This window comes from Lathyrus oleraceus, chromosome 1 (assembly GCF_024323335.1).
Source record: "Lathyrus oleraceus cultivar Zhongwan6 chromosome 1, CAAS_Psat_ZW6_1.0, whole genome shotgun sequence".
NCBI classification, from domain to species: Eukaryota; Viridiplantae; Streptophyta; class Magnoliopsida; order Fabales; family Fabaceae; genus Lathyrus; species Lathyrus oleraceus.
In genome coordinates, this window is record NC_066579.1 from 117,096,756 (window position 1) to 117,121,908 (window position 25,153).

General features: G+C 32.9%; 1 protein-coding gene across 1 annotated transcript; it reads right to left on the reverse strand.

Annotated features, from left to right (window-relative positions):
* Window positions 1-3,644: 3,644 nt before the first annotated feature.
* On the reverse strand, window positions 3,645-25,153 carry LOC127094833 (amino acid transporter AVT6A). The gene is made up of 5 exons (XM_051033609.1): window positions 24,760-25,153; window positions 24,460-24,612; window positions 24,051-24,254; window positions 23,470-23,941; window positions 3,645-3,940 (listed from the first exon to the last, which is right to left on the reverse strand). Exons 1-5 carry the CDS (start codon window positions 25,151-25,153, stop codon window positions 3,808-3,810), a joined length of 1,356 nt encoding a protein of 451 aa, XP_050889566.1. The 3' UTR covers window positions 3,645-3,807.

Genomic DNA, 25,153 nt, shown 5'->3' on the forward strand with positions numbered 1-25,153 from the left:
GAATGAAAGTTTTCAATAGGATATAATATACATGAAGAATGATGATAAATTGATTTCTTTGAAAGATTACATATGAAAGTAGAGAAATGGCTAGGCTTTTGAGTAGATTTCTCAAAATATGTGGCTCAGGAATGGTTTCAGGTTTAGGTTTGTCAATGTTGATGGTTTGAGGATTATCACTAGGGATAATGTCTTACTGAGGTGTATCATCATCAGGTATTAATGTATGGTCAGTAGGAACTGCGGCTTAGTGATCTATCGTAGTAGGAATTATGACATGGTCAATATGAACATTATGATCATGATGATATGTCCAATTGAAGAGTAGGCTTAGGTTAAAATAAGGAAGAACATGATTATGGTGTATAACATGTCTGGAGACAAAAATGGATTTGGTATTTAAGTCAAGAATTACAAAACCTTTGATATTTTGCTTGTATCCAAAGAAAACACCATTTCTAGCTCTACAATCCAGTTTGGTTCTATGGTTTTGGAAGTTGGTATCATAGTAGACGAATCCAAAAACTTTTAACTCAGTTTAATGAGTTTTAGTTCCAAATTTATGAAAGAAGGGTGATTTTTCTTGAAGAATGGTATGAGATTTAGGTAGGTAGCATGAATAATGGCATATGACCAAAAGTGTTTAAGTGACTTAGACTGAAAAAGGCAGGCTCTTCCTAAATTTAAAATATGTTTATGTTTTCTCTCAACTCTCCCATTTTGTTAGGGATTTTTAACACGACTAGTTTGATGTTTCAATGCCCCTTGAAGAATAAAATTCAGGCATGAGAAACTCATGACCATTATATGTTCTAACAATTTTAACTTTGCAGTTATATTGCTTTTCAATCATAAGCCAAGTAACTTCCAATTTTGTTTTACAAAGAATAACCCAAGTAAATTTGTTGTAATCATCAAGAGCAGTTATGAAATATTTTTGTCCATGTATAGATGGAATAGACAAAGGACCCCAAATGTCAAAATGGATCAACTCATAACATTGAATAACTTTATTTTCACTAAGTTGGAAAGGATTTTTTTGTGTGTTTTGCATAATGGCATATATCACAAACATAATTCTTGTCTATAGTTACAAAAGGCATGTGTTCATGTGAACTACTAAGTCTCATATTTGATGAATGGCCTAGTATGAAATGCCACAAAGTTGTCTAGGGAATAAAGGTAGATTGAGGTGGAACTTGGGATGTGGTGATGTTGGCTTTATGTGAGGCTCGTGTGACGGAAGGATAATATGATCCTTCAACTAAATTAGTCGAACCATTCATCCTCAAGCTCTTATTTTCCTTAATTTAGCTCTTTGGATTATTAAAATTTACTACACAATTAAGATCAAAACATAATCTTGGAACCGACGATAAATTTAGATTAAACTTAGGTACAAACAGAACATTGTGCACTATGAAACCTGGTGAGAAATAACAGTTCTAGAACATTTTGCCATTTCCATATTATCATTAGGTAGTCTAATGTTAACAGGTGTTATATGTTGATAAGAATTAAAAAAATTCATGGATGAACATATATAATCAATAGCACCATAGTCCATAATCCATGATCCACTATTAACATTATTCAAAGAATAACAAATTCTGGAGATACCTGATGTAATATGAGGATTAACATAAGAAGCCACTTTGCTAGAGGATGCACTTGAATTTCCAAGGGCGCTTGATGAATGCAACAAATTCACAAGCTGATCATATTGATCTTTGGTGAAAGTGTAAGAATCATTTCCTTTATAAATTTTTGAATCATCAAAATCATATTTATCATCAAGTGAATAATTATTAGCCACAACATTTCCTTTGCAAAAATGAGGAGGAAAGCCATGCTTCTTATAGTATGTATCAACTGTGTGACCATTTTTTCCGCAATGTGTGCACACTTTCTTATTTCCAAAGGATACAACTTGTATCACCATAGAAGTCAAGACTTTAATTTGTTGTTCAAGTTGTATGACTCATTTGATTTACAATTATAACAATCACACAAATAACTCATATCTAAAATAACAAAATGTATATGCAGCAATGTCCATTCTTATCTTAAATTGAATAAAAATTCTGGGCCAATTTTAATTTATATAAAACCATTTTAACATCTTCACCATATAAGATTCACTATTCACAAAAGTATTATTTTTCAAATGGACCTCCCACAAGGCTAAGAATAAAGAGTCAATAACAAAGTGAAAAGAAAAAGGTGCAGAACACACACACACACTTTTTATTGAAGTTGAAGTTCTCAAAAGCCGATGCTTTTAGAGAATGAAGTTTTCAGAAAGTACATTTATAAACTGCATATCATAGCTTAGTATAGTCTTGCCATATCATATTTCACCAAAGCTAAAGTTTGTTCTAGTTATTTAGAGGTTGTTAGATCATAAGCTTCTATATAACAACTTCTTGTAAATAACTTGACCAATGAATGAATGCTATTTTTCTTCCATCTATCTCTTTTCTTTATTTTCATTCATCTTCATCATGATTTATGAAAAATTCATGATGGTATCAGAGCTCTTTTGAGCTCTGATGCACATCGCTTTCTTCCAATAGTCCGCGGTGGTGTCAATATTAGAGCCAACATCATTGTTGGTGCTCTGATTCAAGATCTATTGCATGAAGCTGGCAACATGTACTATGTCCATTCTTTAGATGGACCTTCTTCTGTTTCGGTTAAACCTTTGTTAACAAATTCGAATTATCATGCATGGGAAAGATCCATGCGACGGGCGCTAGGAGGAACAAAATTGATTTTGTTGATGGTTCCATTCCAGTTCTAGAGGAACTTGATCCAAGGTTAAAAGCTTGGAATCATTGCAAGATGTCAGGAGACATGTAGATTATGAATTCAATTGAAGAATCCATGGCACAAAGTATCATTTTTCTTGAAAACGCCATTGATGTTTGGAATGAACTCAAGAAGCGCTTTTCATAAGATGATTACATTTGTATCTCTGAATTACAATGTGAAATCTTTGCTTTAAAGCAAGATTCACGACCACTTTCTGAATATTTTACAGCTTTGAAGGTTCTTTGGGAAGAACTTGAAGCTTACATTCCCAATCCCGTATGCTTGTGTCTGAATCATTGTGTATGCAACACAGACTTGGGTAATGCTAAGAAACAACATGAAGTTACACGCTCAATTTGATATCTTATCAACTTGAATGACTCATTTGATATGGTTCACTCTGAAGTCTTGTTGATGAATCATTTACCTAACATCAACAAGATTTTTTCTATGGTGATACAACTTGAACAACAGATTAAAGTCTTGACTTCTGATGGTGATACAACTTGAACAACAGATTAAAGTCTTGACTTCTTTTGTGAATAGTGAATGTTATATGACGAAGATGTTAAAATGGTTTTATATAAATCAAAACTGGCCCAAAATTTTTATTCAATTTAAGATAAGAATGGACATTGCTGCGTATACATTTTGTTATTTTAGATATGAGTTATTTGTGTGATCGTTATAATTGTAAATCAAAACAAGTTATTTGTTTATACGAGGAAAATATGATCTTTTTATGTAGATTTGTGAAAAACAACATAATAATTGTCATTAAACCGTACAAAAAAGTTTAACACAACATGAGACAAATCTAAAACGTGTTTGAGTTGAGGTTTGTGATTCATCATACACAATTCTATTTTAATGAAGATTATAATCAGTAAGACCAGTGAAATTGTTTTGCAAAGTCATCTCAAATCAAGAGGTACATAAAAAAAGTGTAAAGAATAATATTAGAAAAAGTAGACAAGAGGTACATCAAAGAAATCAGTAAGCTTCATTCTTCTTGAACAAGGCATATACATTACTATAGATAGCCACAACACTTGATGATACTGAAAGGACGATCATAAAGATCGATAGAGTTTTGTCTGATTTAGTTGATATGTTGTATTTATCCCTGTAATAAAAGAAGTTGATTAATGACGGTTGTATATTAACTTTATCAATTGAGCTATACTATCTTTACACTATTTTTTTCACACACAGTATATTATATCGTACTTGCTCAGTTCCTTTATAAGTATCATTTTATTTAAAAAAATTATTTATTTTTAATTGTCATTTGCGAAATTCAAGATAGTATTAATTGCATTTTTGTCAAAATTATCCCTAGATAAATTATTAGAGAGAGAAAAAGTAAAATGAATGTAATAAATAATTAAGAGTATTATAGATAAAAGAAAAATTATTGTTTGAAAAGTAACAATAATGATTAACTTTCTTGGTATACGTAAAAAAAAATAAAAAAATAACACTTAAAAAAAACGGATGAAATATAAATTAATCAAAGCAAATGCTATTGCACAAAAATTAAGACAAGATAAATTATTAAATAAATTGAATATATGCATTATATGTATAAATATATGTTGATAGTGTAAAAAATAGATGTTAACTTATTATTTCTCTTATTAATTATCAACCCGGTTATAAAAAACAACGCTTCACTTTAAGAATCTCACTCACATTATAATGATTAACTTTAAAATTCTTACATCTAATTAATTACTCCCCCCATTTCACAATAGGTATCTTTTTTTGAGATTTTCATATTTTTAAGATGATAGTTGATTGTGTTAATTTCAATGATAAAACGAGTGTCATTTACTAAAACAACCTTATTCATAATAGATAGTGGAGTAGTTATATGAATTAAAATATAATAAATAATGGTAAGTTAGTGGAAAAAAATAATAAATATCACATTGGTATTTTAAATGGAAAAATAATTTCAGACAAATAAAAATAGGAAATAGGACACCTATTATGAGATAGAGGGAGTACCAATTAGGGATGACAATTTGATCCATTCCCAATGGGCATCCGCAAATTTACCCACAATGGATAGGGTAAGAACCCGCAAAAATGAGTGTGGATATGGGCTCGGGTAATTATCTATAAAAATAAGCAGATATGAGTGCGGGTATGGGCACCTTGATATCCACCCCGCCCTATACCCGTACACTATATATTTATATATTTTTATTTTTATTTTTATTTTTTAGTTTATATTATTATATAAAAATATATGTCTATCAATTATAAAACGTATATCAATGTTAAACCATTACATATTTACTATAAGTTTTCGTTTATTTCAACAATAAATTGTTTGAAATTTTTTTAATGTTTTTAAAAACTTAAAATTATATGATATTTTATAATTGATCAATTTTTTTAAATAGAAATGCGGGTCACAGGTACGGGTATGGGTACTTACATACCCATAGGGCACGAGTACGGATGCTAACTTTGGCACTCAAGCGGGTATGAGTTTGAGCACGGGGATTTTTTCAAATCGCGGGTATGAGGATGGGTACTATAGTATCATGCCCAAACCCTGTCCATTGTCATCCCTAGTACCAATAAATTTAGTAGGGCAACATACGCATTAAGCCTCAAATGGAGGATACGGGAGATTTGGTGAAAGAGATTGTCTCTTTCTATTTCAATAATTTCTCAAGAAACTCTAAGATATAGGCTCCTATATATGAAATTCTTCAATAAGTTTGGTTGTGCTGAGGACGTGTTCGTCCATACCAAGCATGTCAATCATAGTTTTAGATAGGGTACAAGTGTTACGACGCTAATTACGGTAGTTGTAGTGTGAATTAACCATAATTTGTTATTTATCACAAAAATGGTGGATAACAATATTAACACTTCTTGATACTATATTGTCGCGACCGTTTTTGCACTAATCAATTATTTTTGAAAATCTTAGATAAGGATATTGTTGGGGAAAGGCGATGTAGATGTGTCATTTTCTAAGGGAGATTTGCAGAATTTTGGGAGCATGGTTTTAAATTATGGTCGTAGATGTTGCAATTGCGGTCATTGTTTTGATGTGAATTATGACCGTTGTAGTGTAAATTTTAAGCTTTGAAGGAGTCTTCCTTGCAAATTCAACATAAGGAATGTATAAATAAATCTAAAGCTCTACACCAACAAATATGAAAAAGAAATACTTTAGAGCTTTGAAGGAGTCTTCCTTTCAAATTCAACAAAGTCTTGCAAATTATGTGTATACATTGGGTATACAAGAAAATGTGGTTACCTGGTGGCGTTTGTCAATCATGATGTTTTTGATCAAGACGTTTATTTTCAACGAATATGGTCAAGGTGTTAATGATGTGGTCAAGGTGTTGATGATGTGTTCAAGGTGTTGGTGTTGATGGTATCATTCAATGGTTTTGATTATGGAACCTCTTAGAAAGTTGACGAGCTAAATTTTTAATGGATTTATCAGTAATGTACTTGGACCAACTCTCGTATAAAATTATTTGTAGAGAAGAAAAATCAATGGTGGTTTGTTGTTCCCTTGAAAGGGGGGTTTTCTCACGTTATCTGGAGGTTTTAAGGTAGTAGACTTAATAGAGGTTGAAAAAATTGGAAAACTATGATTGCATATATAGTAAGGGATTTATTGATTTCTTGTTCATCTCTTTATCAGGTAACTTATCCCTTTTACTTAAGCAATCATGCGGTCCATGTGCTTGTGCTCTTTTAACCCATTATTTTGATTATGCCAAAGGGAGGAAATATGTTTTCAAGGAGATTAATGTGTACTCTCTACTCATGTGAGATGGAGTTTAACCACTCCAAACCTTATCTCTTTTCTTTCTCTTTTACCACCCCATGGGAGATGCATTATTGTCATTAAAAAGAGGGAGAATATGGATCTATCTACTTGTAGGTGCACAAATAATATACTTGTTGTTGAACCCATAATTCTGATGTTATTAATTGTTTTGGTGTTTTGATGACGATAACTCCAATGACTATTGAATTCAGTGGTTATATCTTTCTAACTTTATAATGAAGGTGATTAAGTTAAAGATACCTCAAACTTCATCAAGTAAAAGATACAAGTTTTCATGTGCCTATATGATTGGTGTATCTAAGGAAGTTGAAGCTTCAGAGTTGGTAAAGAGACGAAGTATGAAAGCTCAATTGACAATGTCTAAAAGTAGGAGAGTAACTCTTAAGTTATTAAGGCAACTCACACACTCATTAAAACCTTTGAAAAGGCAATCTTCATTTGATAAAACCACCTAAAAATGTTTTACTATATTAGCTAATTGATTAGGGATATCTCTGATCATTTAGAAGCACTTTTTACAAAGAATATTTAATTATCCCTAGTGTTATAATCAATTGTTTTCACTATGTAACACCTATAAGTGCTCAGAGCAGTCTCTTAATGATTGGTAAAAATTAAAAATAAAAAAAACTCCCTTATGTGGCTTGAATTATTGACTATTCCCTAATGTTAATCAATTAGGCTACTAGATTATTCCATTAAAATGACCCATGGATTGTTTCTTTTTTGTGCCATATTTTGTCATATATAAAATAAACTGAAGTTGCATGTCTCTGATACATTAAGGGGGATACCTCTATGTGGTTTTTTTGCTTATACCTTCACCTTTACTTTAAATTTAGTTTCATATTTGAGTCTCCTCTTCAACTACACATCTTTTAGGGTTGAGTTTTGGGTTAGTATTTTAGCATGCATGATTCAAATTGTTTATGTTTGAGTATGAACATTATGCTCTAAGTCAATTAGTAGAGTTTTTGGAACAAGAACCATAATTGAGATTGATTCAAGTAATTAAAAAAGTAGAATATTACAACATATTTGAAAACTTGAAATTTTGAAAATTTCGATGTGTGATTCAAACCATACAATCCCTTGAGTCGAATAGGAAGAGAAAAATCAGGATTTTTTTGTAAGATTGTAAGTTGAATAATGACTTGCACTTGATTCAAATCATGCATTCTGTGAGTCGAAACACATTGCATACATGATTCGAATCACAAGTCCATATTTAGTCTCTGCCAACTTTGATTTGAATCATGACCAAACCGTGACTCGAATCATAGCGTGGTGAGTCGAATCATGCGTTATTCTTGACCCGAGTCACATAAAAATGAGTCTCTCTTTAAGTGTAGATATTTTTTGACATTACTATGGAAATTCAATCAAATCGCCAAATGTTCTTGACTCGAATCAAACATGATTTTTCATCATTTTTTGTGCTTCATCTCCAACACCTATAAATCATTTTTTACTCTCAAACCTTTCATAATGTTAGAAAACACATTCTTTCAGTGATGATTTGAAAACTCACAAACCACTTATTCTTTCATTTTCAAAAGAGTTTTGAACCTTTCTTGAACACTTGCAAGTGATTTCTTTCATCTTCTATCTCATTATTTTTCCATTGTTGCATGGATACAAATCTTATCTTTAAATATTTGTGATTGATTGAGGATATTTGTTTTGGATTTAACGTTTCTTTGAAGAAGTTTTTAAGATTTCAAAGGCATGAAAGAATGTGTGGAATGTGTGGTAATATGATTGGTTTTGACAATTCAAGTGAAAAAGAAGGAGGTTTTTCTCTTCAGGTTGACCATAATAATGATGTGTGAAAGCCAATAGGCAAGGTAGGATTTCTTCTCAATCTTCGGATAGACCAACATCAAGATACCAGCAGAATTGTGTGTAGATTTCCGATGATCGGGGCTTAGGAGCTCGTTATTTGTGGCAAGAATATTGAAGAAGCGGTCTTGAGTAAATATTATGCATAAAGATCAGCTTCCGGAGTTGTGTACAAGTAAAGATATAGAAAAGAAGAAGTTTAATTTTCAGTATATATTTATGGACTAATGATTGTAAGTATCTTGTAATATTTCTCCAAATCACAGTGGAAGACCAACGTATTTTCAATGGGCAACCACTGGAAAATGGATTAAGCACAAAGCAATGACAAACATGCCAAACCACTATAACTTGGGAGGTCAATTCACCACCTTTAGACCGTTCATAGTCCATATTCTCACCCAAGAGATACTTCTTCTCATTTGAAAACACACAAGAATTTGAATTTCTTTTATCCCATTCTATTACTAAAAGTTCCCTTAGTGACTTGTGAGTGGAAACTACTTATGAGGAAGTTTGTATTAGTGTCGTTCCCTAGTTTTATTATTTCAATAGTGTGATTCTCTTGAAGTTTATTGTTTGGTTCTAGAGATAAACTAGTGAAATTCTGTGTTTGATTCTAGAACTAAGCTTGGTAAAAGTTCTATTTGGTTATTGATATTAGCTGGTAAAATCTCTACTAGGTTCGTTAGCTTAGCCTATAGAAAAGTTCTTGTTAGGTTGGGGGGATAAGTCACTGTGAAAAATCGTGATTTTTTTATAACAAAGGTTCATGGGCCTAACCTGAAAACCTTAAGTAGTTATTGAAATTATGAAGAAGATATCGTGGGGAGAGGACTAGGCCAAGATTCAACTGAACCGTATAAATCTCGGTGCCATCTCTTAAACACTATCTCTTTATATTCTTTCTTTTTTAAGTTTTATTTATTTCCGTTGTTTTCTCTGTGTTATCTGAATACTTACATAAACTACTATTTTAAGTAAAAAAATTTTTAAATTAATCATGAATTTTAAATACCACAATCAACATCCACTCTTGTCCATGAATTCACTTGTTCAATAGAGTTGTGCCTTAGGTGAGAAGAGGTGTTTATGGGTTGATCTTGTGCATAAGTGATGACTCACTTTTAGTGAGTAATTTCATACCTTAGTTATTTCGTATTATTAGTTTTATTGCCTTTAAGTTGTCACTCTCAATTCATTTTAGTTGTTTTATAGAAATTTTCTTGGAGCACAATAGGTGCTCCCTTTTGTTAGTTTGATATGTTTGTTTCTTGATTTTAAAGTTAGCTATATCGGGCTAAGGCAAGACAGAAGTGAACAACACCTGAGAGTGCATGCTGAAGTAGGAAGATGAACTTTGCCAAAGAAATTAAATGGAAAAAAGCAGTTAAGTTCCTAGGGAGAGCTTGGAAGGAATGACGGCATAGAGGGAAGAATTTTTGTGCAATGAATAAAATTCATTTGAAATAATTGGATAAGACCAATAGGCGCTAGAAAACAAAAAAGGTATAATAGTACAACCACTACTCGGCGCGCCCTGCAGAAAGGACAACGTTGCTTGCGTCCGGCTGTGGCAGTCTACCTGAAGACACTTTGTCTCCCTTAAATGTTCCATGTACTTGATTCCTTGATTTCTAAGTAGATGAAAAGATATGATGGCGCCGATTGACATATTGGGCTTGATGTGATTTCCATTTTTTGGCCCATGATCCAAAACATCACAAGAAACCCTAATGAAGGCTTATAAATAGACAATGTTGTTGATATAAAAGATGTTCACCATTCCAAGAGTAGATGATAGGATATAATAGTGTAAGTTCAATGGAGAAAAAAAAGATTTCTTTTTCTCACCATTTCCTATACCAGCTGCTAAGCTGTGGCGCTACTCGAGTCACCCCTTGTTTAATATTCCTCTCAGGGAATCTTCAAGTCACTCTGAGGTTTACATTTCTTTTTCAATATTTCTTTAAGAATGCATCTTATCAGAACCATGCATGTAGTTTGTACTCAACTTATTATGAGCTAAACTTTTTATATGTTGAGCAATGGGAAGTTAATGTTATAATGTTTTTATGTTAAGTGAAGTGTTGTTTAGTGCCTTATTTTATTATGTGTTAACTTGCTTATAAATCTGATTCTTGGAATGGTCAACTTAGAAAACGATTACATCTTGTTATTGTGAAAGATCCAACAACAAGTGGATTTCATAATAAAAATAGTTGAAGAGAGTAAGATATAAATATTCACTTGATTAGCCCACTTAGAAATAAGGAACTACAAATATAAAGGATTTTAGAATATAATGAACGCATTTTAAGGTTATATGTGTAACTTAAAGATTTGTTCCCTTTCCCGAGTAATGCATGTTTTAATGTTGTAGAAACACACCTCTAAATCACTATGACCTTTCTTGGCAAGACAAAGCACATCATGAATACATTGCCACATTATTAACATTAATGGACCTGAGCTCAACATGCACTCTCTAATATCATTTCACTCGTACTTTACACTCTTTAGATATAGTTTAGAAAGGAATTATTAAACTTGTGACATTCATCTATTATTTTGATCCTCGCTCATGCTTAAAATCAGAAGATAATTTTTTGCAAAATCAATCTAAGTAATATTGACTCTCTATGGGTACGATATCCTTACTTTTATCACTAGCTACTTTTAAACATACATGTATACTTGCATGTGGCACACTTACAAGCAACAATAAGAGTTCAAACATAAGGGATAAGTTTGGTGTGTTATGGATGATTTCAATTCCAACTGCACCAGAGTTGAGAGTTTCTGAGCTTTAGGAGTTTCAGGTGTGGGGAGGGAATATATATATATATATATATATATATATATATATATATATATATATATATATATATATATATAATATATATATATATATATATATATATATATATATATATATATATATATATATATATATATATATATATATATATATATAATATATATATATATATATATGCTCTAATGGAGGTGTTGGATCTCCTTCGGTATGGTAGAAATTTTAATTGGTTCCAACCAAATGGAAGAGAGGCCACTAGATTGGATATAAAATCGTTGACTCGGAATGTATATGTGGTCTTTGGGGTGTGATGTCATAGTGAGGTCTTATAAGGGATGCCTTTGATCATTTACCCATTATCCTTTATTATTCTAATAAGTTGTGGTGTCTAACCTTTCATATTTCATAATAATTTGCTTGAAAATTCTTCATTGACTAAGTTTCTTCAGTTGAGATGGAAATAAATTCTATGGGTTGAAAATCTTTTGTTTTTATAAAGAAAGTAAAGTCTCTGAAGTGAGTTATGAAAGTTTGAAATAGAGAAGTGTATGGAAATATCGACATTTATTTGGAAGAGTAAAGATATAAAATTAATGCTTGGGACCTTAAAGTCGGTCACAGGGTTCTCCTTTAGGAATAGATTTCTGTTAAGTCCAGAGCCACTTCATATTTGTGTTGCTTACTCATGATTATGATTTCTCTCTTGTTCTAAAGATCTAGGAGTAGATGGTTTAGGAAGGTAATGTTAATAATTTATTTTTCCATGCTTGTGTGAAAATATGAATAAGAGGAATGATATTTTGGCCCTTAAAGTAGGAGAGGGTTAGGTTGAAAGAGTGAGTGAGATTTGGATGGAAGTATCTAAGTATTTTACTGTGCACCTTTAGGAACCTAGCTTGGATAGGCCTTTTTCTGGATGGTGTGCCTTTTAGATTTATCTCATGTTGACTCTAAGATGTTGACCTCTCCCTTTCTCCAATTAGATATTGATACGAGGGTTTCTCTTTATAATGGAAATAAAAGTCATAGCCTTGATGGTTTTAATTTGTCTTTCTTAGAAGATTTTGACACCTTTTAAAGGAGGATATGAGGATATTGTTTGATCAATTCCATTCTTAGGAAACTCTCACCAGAGATTTTCATCTTATTTTGTGACCGTCGAATGTTGATTATCCCTATTTGTTAGGTGATTTTAGACCTATTTTTCTAGCGGGCTCGTTGTATAAACTTGTAGCCAAAGTTATGGTGTCCATATTTGTTAAGTTAATGGATATACTCATCTTCTCTAATCAAACTAGTTTTCTTAAGGGGAGATCCTTGTTTGATTGGGGTGGTAGTAGTTAGTGAGTTAGTTGATTTAGCTAATAAAACTTGGAAATTTGTCTTATTTCTAAGGTGGATTTTAAAAAGGCTTATGATTATGTGAGTTGTAATTTCTTGGATTATATGCTTTATAGATTTGGGTTTAATGAGAAATAACGTGCTTGGATGCATGCTTGTGTTTTTTTATGGTAATCTATCAACTTTAGTTAATGGGTGTACAACAAAATAAATTTGTATTAAGAGATGGTTAAATAAAGGTGACCCCGTATATCATTTTGTTTCCTTACTTGTGGTTGAAAGTTTTAGTGGGATGTTTTCTGGGGTCATTGAGTTGGAGCTTTTTTCGGGGTTCAGAGTCAGGGCTTTCAATTTGGTTGTCTCCCATCATCAGTATGTTGATGATACCTTTATTTTGGGTGAAGCATCGATAGAGAATATTTATCTTATTGAAGCTATTATTCGTGATCTTTAGTTAACTTTGGGTCCACGGGTTAATTTTTATAAGAGGTCCCTTATAATAAGGTAAACGTGGATCCTGATTTATTGGATTTGGAAGGGAAATTACTCCAATGCATAGTGGATAATCTCCCATTCCAATATCTTGTCCTTCTAGTGGATGCAAGTCCATGTTTGGAGTTTGTTTGAGAGCCTCAAATTAGCCTTATTCTAGAAGGTTGGATAGCTTGCATCGTATGTATGTTAGTTTGGGTGAGGGAGTTATTCTGTTTAATTCAATTCTTATTTCTATTCTAATTGTTTACTTATTTTTTTATGGAGATGCTTTAAAGGTGTGGAAGACTATTGCATAATCCAAAGAAGGTTTTTTTAGGGTTGAAAGATACTGTTAAATTTCCTTGGGTGTGTTGGGACGTTGTTTGAAACCCAAAGTGCCTTGATGGATTAGGCATTCAGGACCTTCTCTTAGTGAGTTTAGATTTGTTGGGTAAGTGACATTGGAAATTATCATCTCATGCTACTAGGTTGTTGAGGGAGATCCTAGTTTCTAGATATGGTGAGCTTAATATTTCTCCTATGAGGGGTGGTAGGTACCTCATTTTTCGTCTATTGTCAGCTTGGTGTAGGGTTGACTTATGGTATTTGGGTGTGTGTGTGTGGGGGGGGGGGGGGGGGGGGGGGGGTTATAGGTATAGTTCTTATTTACTGTTACTTGTGATATTGTTTTTCCTCTAACGTATATGATATTTAGGTGTCTGGATTGGTCTTTTGCTATCACTTAGGACATTTTGTATCTGTTTGGATCTTTTTGTATTTTATAAGGGCCAACTAAGTTTAGAGGAGGTCTTATTATGATTTGGCATGTTGTGGTTTGGGTTATTTGGAAATCTTGGACAATTTGTTTTTTTAGATAAAAATGTTTGCATGGAGGAGTTGGAGCTATTCAAAACCTTATTTTCTCTTGTTGTTATTTCTGCTTTAGCTCCTTATGTTCCTTGGTTCTGGGATCTATCCTTGGTTTCCTCTGCGAGTAACTTTTGTTAGTTGTGTTTTTCCTTTGGCCGTTTTAGGAATAATTCAACTCTTTATAGACTTGTATTAGCTGTCCAATGTTATATTGTCAAGTGTCTTGTAGATTTTACATATTTAAGTTTGTTTTGATATTGTTGTAAACACATGATATTATTTTGAGAAATATAATACATCGCATTTCACTCATCTCTTCTTAATAATCATCATTGTATTCATCACCATTATTGTGTTAATACTCTAACAATTGGTATCCAGAGCTCGATTCGATTACAGCCTTGCAATACACGCACAATGGTGCGAACCGGTGCAACATTCACAACAAATCTCCTGTTCTCACTAGAAAGAGTTAGGATCGATGAAGAGTGCAGATGAAGGAGATAATGGGGTACTAAGAAGTCACAAAAATTGTAGAAGGTGGCTACCCAACAATCCTTGCAAATCCCACAGACGCACAGAAGGTTCTTTAAAGAGAGAACAAAAAGAAGGATTGCAAAGTAACATTCTTGATTCATCACTGTGTTAATGAAGCACACTTTGAGAAGATTGCAGGAGCTGCAACTTCGTGGGAAGCATGAAAGATCTTAAAAAAGTGCAACGATGGCATATAGAAGTTAAAGAAGGTGCGATTACAGACATTGAGGCGTCAATATGAGTTGATGAAAATGATGGAAAATGAGAAGATAATTGATTTCTTCAATCGAATTATCACCATAGGAAATCTATGAAGAATTGTGGTGAGAAATTTTAGATAAAGCGACTGTTGGAAAGATTCTACAAACCCTAACCCCTAAATTTGATCACATCATGGTGTCCATAGAAGAATCCAAGAAGATAGAAGAAATGAAGGTCGAAGAACTACAAGGTTCTCTCGAAGCACACGAGCAAAGAATCCTTGAGAGGAGTACAAAGAAGTTTAGTGATTCTCAAGTTTTGCAAGCATACATTCCAAGAAAAGGCGGATTCATTTCTAAATCAGGGTCGAGAGGTAGGGTTCGTGAAAGAGATTCCAGAAGCACGTATGGGAGAAATTCTTAGAACCAAGAACAAGAAAAGATTGACCAAGTCCACTCGGGAAGTTCAAATCGAAGAGGAGGATCAACAAATTGGCGAGGGGAAAGAAAATAATTGATAGAAAGAGACTCAAATGATTCAACTGCAATCACATCAAAAAAAAAATCATCAAAATGTGCAACCTCATCAAGTAAGCAATAACACCAAGCTTATATAGCCAAATAAGGAGATGAAACAGGTTTTAAAGAACAACTGTTAATGTTGATGATGATCACCAATCCAGATTTGCAGAATAATGAAGTGTGGTACATAGACTCAGGGTGCTCCAATCACATGACTGGGCATCAGAAATGGCTTATCAACTTTGTCCCAGAGAAGAAAAGCATGGTGATGTTTGTAGACAATAGGGCTGCTCAAGTTGAAGGAAATGGTAATGTCATTGTAAAAAGAGAAGATGGAAGGAAAACTGTGATCACAAATGTTTTATATGTCCATAGTATGACTACTAACCTGATAAGCCTAGGTCAGTTGTTGGAGAAAGGTTTTTCATCTAATTCTGGAAAAGGTTTCCTAAATATTCATGATAAAGCTGGAAAGTTGGTGATAAAAGCACCCATGACCAAGAATAGAACCTCCAGTCCTGAATGATGATTCATGGTTGTAACACCTTAGATTAGGTCATTTGAATTTTAGGGAGATTAAGAAATTATTGTCAAATGGAATGGTAATTAGCAAACAATCTAGAAATCCATTCAGCAGTCACACCAACTCTAAAGCTACTGAACTGTTAAATGTAGTCTACTTTAATGTTTGTGGTCCATTTGATACACCGCCACTTGGAGGGAACATGTATTTTGTATCCTTTGTTAATGACTTGAGTAGGAAGATATGGATATACCTAATCAAGACCAAGAGTAACGTGTACAAGACATTCAAAGAATTCAACTCTCTTGTGGAGAAGCAGCCAGGAAAACAAATCAAAATCCTAAGAACAGATGGTGGTGGGGAGTTTACATTATGAGAATTTTATGATTTTTGCAGGGAATAAGGCATACTATATGAAGTAATTGTGCCCTACACACCACAACATAATGGCACTGCAGAAAGAAGAAACATAACCATTCTAAACATGGTTAGAAGTATGTTCAAAGAGAAAAGTCTCGCTCACAGCTTCTGGGGTGAAGCTGCCATGACTGCAGTACATATGTTGAATAAATGCACAACCAAAAAGGCTTGGCTCAATGGTCTATGAAGAGGTATGGTCAAGAAACAAACCATCAGTTAAGAATTTTAATATTTTTGGGTCCCTATTCTACAAATATATACCTGATCAAAGAAGAAAGAAATTGGATGATAAAAGTGAGAAAATGATCTTTGTAGGGTACAACTCAACTGGCTCATACAAGTTATATAATCCAAAAAAACAACAAGTCACATTAAACAGGGATGTATATTTTGATGAAGCGGGTTCATGGGAAAAGTCTAAACCAAAAGACAAGATAAGCTCCAACATTCAGCTTGAATGGGAAGATGCTGACTCAAGTGAAGAAATACAACATGAAGAAGAAGACAATGAAGAACAAAGAGATGCAGGAAGACTGTCGCACCTCAAAAAATGAGAACACGACCTAGCGAAGCGCAATCGCACGCTCGTATGATGGACTGAACAAAGTCGCCACCGAACTTTATTTATTCATAAAAAGGAAAGGGGAAATATTGATAAAACCCAAGAAAGAACGACAATGATTATGGTCTTCGCAACCAATATCAGGGTTCGGGAGTCGATTACGCAAGGGGAATGTATTAGCACCCCTCACGTCCGTTGTACTCAACGGGAACCATTAGGTTAATTGTGCGCGTTAGTGTTAGCTTGAAATGTTAGGCTTCTCAAGATATTAGGTGGGAAAGAATAATATGATCAAAAGAAAGGAGGAGATGTTTTTTTGGATTTTTTGCAACGAAGGGGACTAAACCTAAGTTTTTTATTAATGGGCCTGACAAGATTTACAAATCCTACTCCTACGTATCTCCGGGTGCAATAGAGAACTCACGGCTTACGTAGTTCTGGGTAGAAAATATTTTTCTATTGGTCGATTTTAGTGAAAATTATATTGTATTAACCGAAGAAAACATTGTTTTATCCAAAACAGATGAGGAGCGGACGTATACCACACATCGAATGGATTTACAAATCAACATTCGAAAAAACGTCACTTATCTCAACTCAACAATTGTGGCCGAAGCATTGCTTTGCATCATCTTAAGACAAGATGTCTTTCGTTTATGAAAAGGGTTTTTTAATTAATCGCACGGCGGCGAAAAAGAGTTTGATTGGTTGGATGTATTTTTGGGCTTGAAAGATGAGTACTTATGACTTGCAAGCTCTTACAACTTGTGTCTAATACTCGGGACTACGTCTGGACCTTTCACCCAGGTAATCTTTTTCTTTCAATTTTATTGAGAAAAGACGTTTGAATATTTACAAATGTTTTGGAGGGAAGACGAACACTTATGGCTTACAAGCTCTTACGACTTGAGCCTAGCATTCGGGATTAAGACTGGATATTCCATCCAGGGTAATCTTTTTCTTTGGATTTTATTAAGAAAATGGTTTAAATATTGGAGCTTTTTGGGGAGAAGACGAATACATAGGGCTTACAAGCTCTTACAACTTGGGCCTAATATTCGAGATTACGACTGGATATTCCATCCAGGTAATCTTTTTCTTCATACTTTAATTAAGAAAATGGTTTGAAATTAAATTAATGTACAAATGTTTGAAATTATTGAAAGTTAAGTTGATATTTCTTAAGAGCTCATTGTAAGAAGGCCCAAGAGTAAGCCATGTGACCGGAAACCAACCGAAATTAAAAGCAATTGAATTTAGCTCTAAGCTAACTTAGAGTGGATTCATATAAAAATCACTCTATAAGAAGCCGAACACCTAAATCTATGCATCTAAGCGATTTCAAAATGTTAAATTCAATTTTAACTCCGAGATCACAACGCAATAAAATCGATATAACAAATACTCAAATAAAATCTTTTCTAAAAAAATAAGCAAACAATTAATTAATTAACTAAAGAAACTAAAAAATTGATCAATAATCAATTAATTATCAATCTTAAAACTAGTCAAAAGTAAAAAATTATAACTAAGAAGAGGATGTAAACAAAACTAGACCCAATAGAACATATATACTGATCTTAATTTATTAATAATAACAATAATAATAATGATAATAATAGATAAATACAGTAATTATAACTAAAAATAAACAAAGTAAATAAAATATGAAAATGTGATAGCCAAAATGAGGCAGCCTCTTTTCAAATTTTCAAGGCCAACGAATCTCCCTTGGACACATGGCAAAGATTAACTAAAAAAAATAGTGGAAAAACAAAATCATACAAAAATGAAAGAAAAATAAATAAACTCAGTAGCATAAAAAAGCTTCTTTCTCTTTTTTTTTCAAAATGCTACTCATTGTGAGAATCATAGAATGAAAATGGAATATATATATTTTTTGTAGTTCATTTTTCATGGGCAAAAGAAAGAAAAAAAAGGTTAGGAAAGAGAGATTCAAGTGAGTTTTTAATGGTTGCTTTTGGGGTGAAGATATGAAAATAATGCAGTTTTTTTTTCTTTGAAATCTTATGTGAGGTTTATGGTGCTTGATTGGTAGATGAAGGAGTTAGTTGGATATGTGGGAGGAGAAATAGTATAAAATAAAAGGAGAGAATTATATGAAAATGTGTAGTTACTACATTGAAAGAGAGGTGATATTTGTTGAAGGAATAATTTTTTAATGGAATGGTTATGTGTGGTGAGAAAGAAAATGAGAGATGTTGTTTTTGTGAGTGTATGAACGTGAAGTATGTTCACGTGAAAAGCATAACAACTCTCTGCCTTGTATGCACCGCCATAGTTTAACAAATGAGGGAGAAATCTTATTGCGTAGTTGGTATGAGCTGTTTTAAAATTGAGAGAGACAAGTGGATCTTATGGAGGCGCTGTTTTGAGTGTGTGCCCCGTCTTTCAATGCCAAGTGATGGTTATATAGTGGACATAGAGTTACCAACTTATTTAATACGTGCCCCTTTAGATATTTTTATAGTACAAAATGAATGTGAAATATTTAAAATAAATAAAATGAAATAAAATAAAATAAACAAAATAAAAACTAAATGAAATCATAATTAATTCTATTTTAATATTCATAACATTTTGATGAAAAAATAAAAATAAATTAACTCAAAAATGAATAAAAGTCGGGAGTAAAAATGCTCAAAAAATTAAAATGAATGCACCAAAATGATCAATGCGAAATAAATTTATTGAAAAAATACAGTGTTTCTTTTAATTTTGAAATAAATTTTGACCGGTTAAATAGACTCGAGCTGATCAAAAAGTGGCCGAAAAAATTAGCTGAAAAATAAATCGAGCATACCAGATTAAACTACGTGAAACGTAGATTAATAAAACTGATGTCTGGAAACTTGATTTTAAAATATTTCGTCCACTGATTTGACGCACATCCGTCGATTACTTCAACCGGTTTGCCTGTAGATCCGAAAAATTTATTTCGACTGATAATCTAGGCACTATACAGTATGAAATGCATGTTATGATATGTAAAGATGCAACGGTTATGACGAATGTGTTAAATTGATGATTTAGGGTCAAAATTGGGGTGTGACAAAGATCTACAAGCGAAAGACAATATCCATTAAGGTTCATAGATTATCAATTATATTCTGTTGGCAATATTTCAGAAGAAGGTAACTTGGTGCAACATATGACTCTTATGTCAGACACAAAACCTATCTTATTTGAGGAAGCAATCTCAAAAGAAGTATGGAGATTAGAAATGGAAGATGAGCTAAAAAGTATTGGCAAGAATGATACTTGGGATTTGGTAAGTCAACCTCAAGATAAAAGGGCTATTGTTGTCAAATGGGTGTTTAAGACCAAGCTCAAGCCTGATGGATGCATAGCCAAGCACAAGGCCGGACTTGTGGCAAATGGATTCATGCAACAAGAAGGATTGGATTATGATGAGGTGTTTGTTCCAGTAGCAAGAATGGAGACCGTGAGACTGATTGTTTCAATAGCTATCTGGAAAAACTGGAGGTTATAGCAGCTAGATGTCAAGTCAGTCTTCCTAAATGGGCCACTTGATAAATAAGTATTTGTGCTGCAACCTTCTGGTTTCAAATGTAAAGGTGAAAAAAATGTTCTAAGGTTGAAGAAAGCCCTTTATGGCCTAAAACAAGCACCTATGGCATGGAATAAAAGAGTAGATTCATTCCTCAACAATCTTGGCTTTCATAAATGTTTAGTGGAACATGGTGTGTATGTTCAGACTATGGATGAATATGGGTTGTTAATGCTATGTCTGTATATTGATGATTTTTTCAACACTGGTAGCAGTCCAGGTGCCATAGAATTGTTCAAAAGGAAGTTGAAAAGTGAGTTTGAAATGACTGATTTGGGTGCATTATCTTACTTTATGGGATTTGAGTTTGTGTACTCAGAAAAATGGCATTTTTATGCATCAAAAGAAGTACATGCTAGAAGTCTTTTAGAAATTCAAGATGTTGGGATGCAAGTCAGTAGAAACACCAATTGAATTGAACGTGAAGCTAACAAAGAGTGAAGATGGGCATGTTGATGACACATTGTTTGGAGAGAAGGTTGGAAATCTAAGATACATATATGCTATATTAGACCTGAAATAACCTTCAGGGTGGATTTGGTTAGCAGATTAATGAGTGATCCTAGACACTCACACATGATGATAGCGAAGAGAATCATGATATCCTATTTCCCTATCACAATGCAATAGACATTACTCTACACCTTGTAGCCTACTCTAATTCTGACTGGTTTGGTGATATGGTCAACAAAAGAAGTACCATAGGAATAGTTTTTCTGCTTGTAGGTTCTCCCATATCTTGGAGTTCCAAGAAACAAACCGCGGTAACAATTTCAACTTGTGAAACTGAATATATTGCATCTTGCTCAGCTGCTTGCCAAGCTTTATGGTTGTCTGTACTACTCAAGGAATTAAAATTAGGGAATGAAAAAGCCGTGGATTTATTGGTAGATAGCAAGTCAGAAATTGATTTGGCCAAAAATCCAGAGTCACATGGCAAGAGTAAACATATTAACACCAAATTCCATTTCCTTAGAGACCAAGTAAGTAAGGGAAGGATCAAGCTTCAACATTGCATAGCTGAACTACAACTGGCATATATATTGACCAAGCTATTGAAGAGTGAAAGATTCAAAGAATTGAGAAAGATGATGAATGTTGCATCTTTGTAATAGTTTTGAATTAAGGGGAGGTGTTGGGAATAATTCAACTATGTATAGGCTTGTATTAGCTGTCCAATATTATATTGCCAAGTGTCTTGTAGCTTTTGCATATATAAGCATGTTCTGTTATTGCTGTAAACACATGAGATTATTCTTAGAAATATAATACATAGCATTTTACTCATCTCTTATTAACAATCATCACTCTATTCATCACCATTGTTGTGTTAATACTCTAACATGTCGTTGGTGTTTTTTTCTTTGCGAGAATTGTCAAGAAGATATAATCAATGAATTTGGTGGAGAGATCTTAAAGACTTGGGAGGTAATACAGGCTTGGACATGCACATCTTCAATAAAAATGTGTCTTGCAACATTGGTGATGGAAATAACACTTCTTTTTAGAAGAACAAATAGATTGGCAATTAAACTATTATGAAAGCTTTTTCCTTTCTTTCTTTTTTCAATCAAAGCATCCTAATTCTAGTGTGACTAATATAGGGGAGTTGCTCAATAACGCTTGGCAATGGAATATCAACAACATGCTAGATGATGAAGTAGAAGACACTGTATGGATTAAGGAAGATATGATCAATGTGCTGGCAAACTTAATTCATAAACCTGATCATTATGATAATTTCACTTTGCAGACTGATATTTTTAGGGTGTTCACTATGAAATCATGTTACAAGTTACTAGTTGAAGTCAATCCCACAGGAGAATTAGAGGAAGAAAAAGTTCCTTGTAAAATTCAAACTTCTGGTTGGAGGCTGTTTTTATTGGAATTAAAACCAAGACTTTGAGTAATTCCGAATCAATCTTGATGAATAAGATTCAATCACACGGATCGAATTCTCTTTTGTTCTTCACTCTTCACTCTAGTAAATCAACCAACCTTGGTTGCAAGATTGTATCGCTGAACAATGGTGATGAAAAACAAGAAAAGAAGATTGAATTGAGAAGAAAAGAGTTAGGGTTTATCGAGAGAAGGAAGAACATGATTTTTTTTGCAGAATTCCTCTCTGCTCACAAACTGTGATTCTTTATTCTTTTGCAATTGAAAAATTCAAATGTTTACAATAATAGGGGTTACTATCTATTTATAGATTTTGCTTGCTTGCTCCCTAAGCAAAGCCCAAAAACAAAAGCCGAAAATACATAATTCTGCCAACACTACAAAATTAAGTTTAAAACCAAATCCATGTCGAGGCTAACTCCTCAACACTTTGACACTCACACAATTTTGGCACACAATATTTCGACGATAACAGACTCTGTCGAAAATACTGTTTTGACACAAAGAATTACAATTCAATAATTTTTAGATAGATTGCAGAACAGCTTAGTCATCGGGGGATCATCCAAGGAGATAGAAATAAGGTTTGTGGTATTTTATTGGAGTTGATTTAGCTAACAATTTGTTAGAGTCTTTGGTTGACAAGAAATAGAATTCTATTTCAAGAGAAGTTGTGTATTTTTAAAGATGTGTTTTTTTCAATTCAATTATATTCCGTCTTGGCTTGTAAGTGATAACAAATCTAACGTGGATTATAATTCTTTGAATGACGTTCATCTTTCTTATATTGTCTTACTAGAAGATGAATAGCTTTCATGGTTTTGTTTTGGGTTTGAGCACCCATGTGCTCTTTTAATATAATGGTTTTGCTTATAAAACACAATAAATTTGTCTATAAAGATTGCGATAGATATATCAACAGTGGCAATTTTAAGCTACAACAGCTACTGCATTTTAAACACTAAGAAAATCAATCAAATGTGTACCTATCTTAACTTTTTTCCCCTCTCTCAGTAGCAAATAAAAAACTATAGTACAAAACCGAATTCACTAATCAACCATTTATCTAACTCTAACCATTATTATTTGAGAGAACTTAAGAAAATAGCTTATGACATATTTAAAAGTTGTTTTATGTTTATTTCTATAAACTTCTTAGGCAAATCTATAGCTTATAATGTAAGAATTTTTTATCCAAACATAATCTTAATGAGCAAACTAACCTGAGAGTGATTGCAGCTGGAAATATAAATCCTACACAAATGGCAGTAGTTGCTCCAAAGAATTGGAAAATATACCAAATGCTAGGTATGAAGTTTGCTCCCAAAAATATAATGCCAACAAGAGAAAAAGTAATAGAGCCAAATCTGAAGTTATCAACAACCAAAGGCCTTGTTGAAGAAGAAGAAAACAAGAGTCCATCGATGTTGATCCGCGCTGCATAAAAGATTACTGGAAATACGAACATGAGATGTGCGGCATAGCTAATGCGAATAATGTCGTTGAGAATTAAACCAAACGGAATTTCAAGATCAATATCGAAATTGGCAAGAACATCGTCAAGAGTTTCTTCTCCGAATAATAGGAATCCGAAGAAGCTTGAGAGTAAGTATACACAAGAGCATAAAACACCGGAAGTCTTCACAACACGGTGCATCTGTGTTGAATCCTTCAGTTCATTATTTATACTGTGAACTGCAAATATTTAGATTAATATGATTATGTAATTAGTCCAAATTTTAGATCAAATTAATCAAATTTATTAAATTAGGTTTTTTTATGAGGTTTGAAATTTTTTTCATACCATTGGTGTGACAAATATAGGCGGTTACAAGAACAGGAACTGTGGTGAATAACTCAAAAACTGATGCTAGATCAGTGATGATTGGGAAGAGTCTTGGAATCATTATTCCTCCACTTATGATTTTGACAATTGAGATTCCTACAACAATGACAAGAAAAACACCTGCTAGTCCAACTGATAATGCAGATGTGAATCTCAATGAATCTGCAATAGCAAGAATGAAACCATATATTGAAAAAAATTACACAATATACAGAAATAGTTCGAGCACCATAAATGCGCGTATTACAACCCTGTCAATCGAAATTTCGGAAGCAAAACACAACCCTACTTATCCAAATAAGAAAATTTAAAATTTGAGAAAGCAACATGAAAATTTAAATCATTAAATAAATAAAAGAGTAAATACCAATTCTCTTAAAGTTGACCAAAGGTGCAACTACAACAAGTGTTGTAAAAGCAATAACAAATGAACGTCCAGTCCACCAATGAAGGCCAAACCATCCTTCAAGAATACCATAATGATGTATTCCACTTGAAGATGTTCCAGAAATCACATCACCTACAATATAAAATAAATAAATAATTAAAAAAAAATGTATACAACCATATATATATATATATATATATATATATATATATATATATATATATATATATATATATCCAATAAAATTAAAAGTTATGAGTATAAAACAATGTTGTTTACCAATAATAATCAGGTAAATAATCAAACAACCAATGTTATTGACTATAATACATATTTGAACCAAAGATTTTCCATATTTTCCAAAGCTATCCCCCATGAGACTTCCATAGGAAGAAATATTCCCTGCTCTTGAAAATCTGATCATGAAATCAATTGATTTTTCTGTTAATAATGCTGTTAGGACTATGGCAGTAAGACCAGGGACTATCCCTAGTTTTTTCACACATGCAGGCAACGCCATGATTCCAGCACCAATAATGGTGGTTGACAAATTGAAAACTGAACTAGAAAATGAAGCTCCATTAAACTTAACATCACTTTCTTGAATCTTAGGTAACAAAGGTGAATTCTCATCAACCGTTGCCTTGTTCTTCGTATCACTTCCTATAGTCAT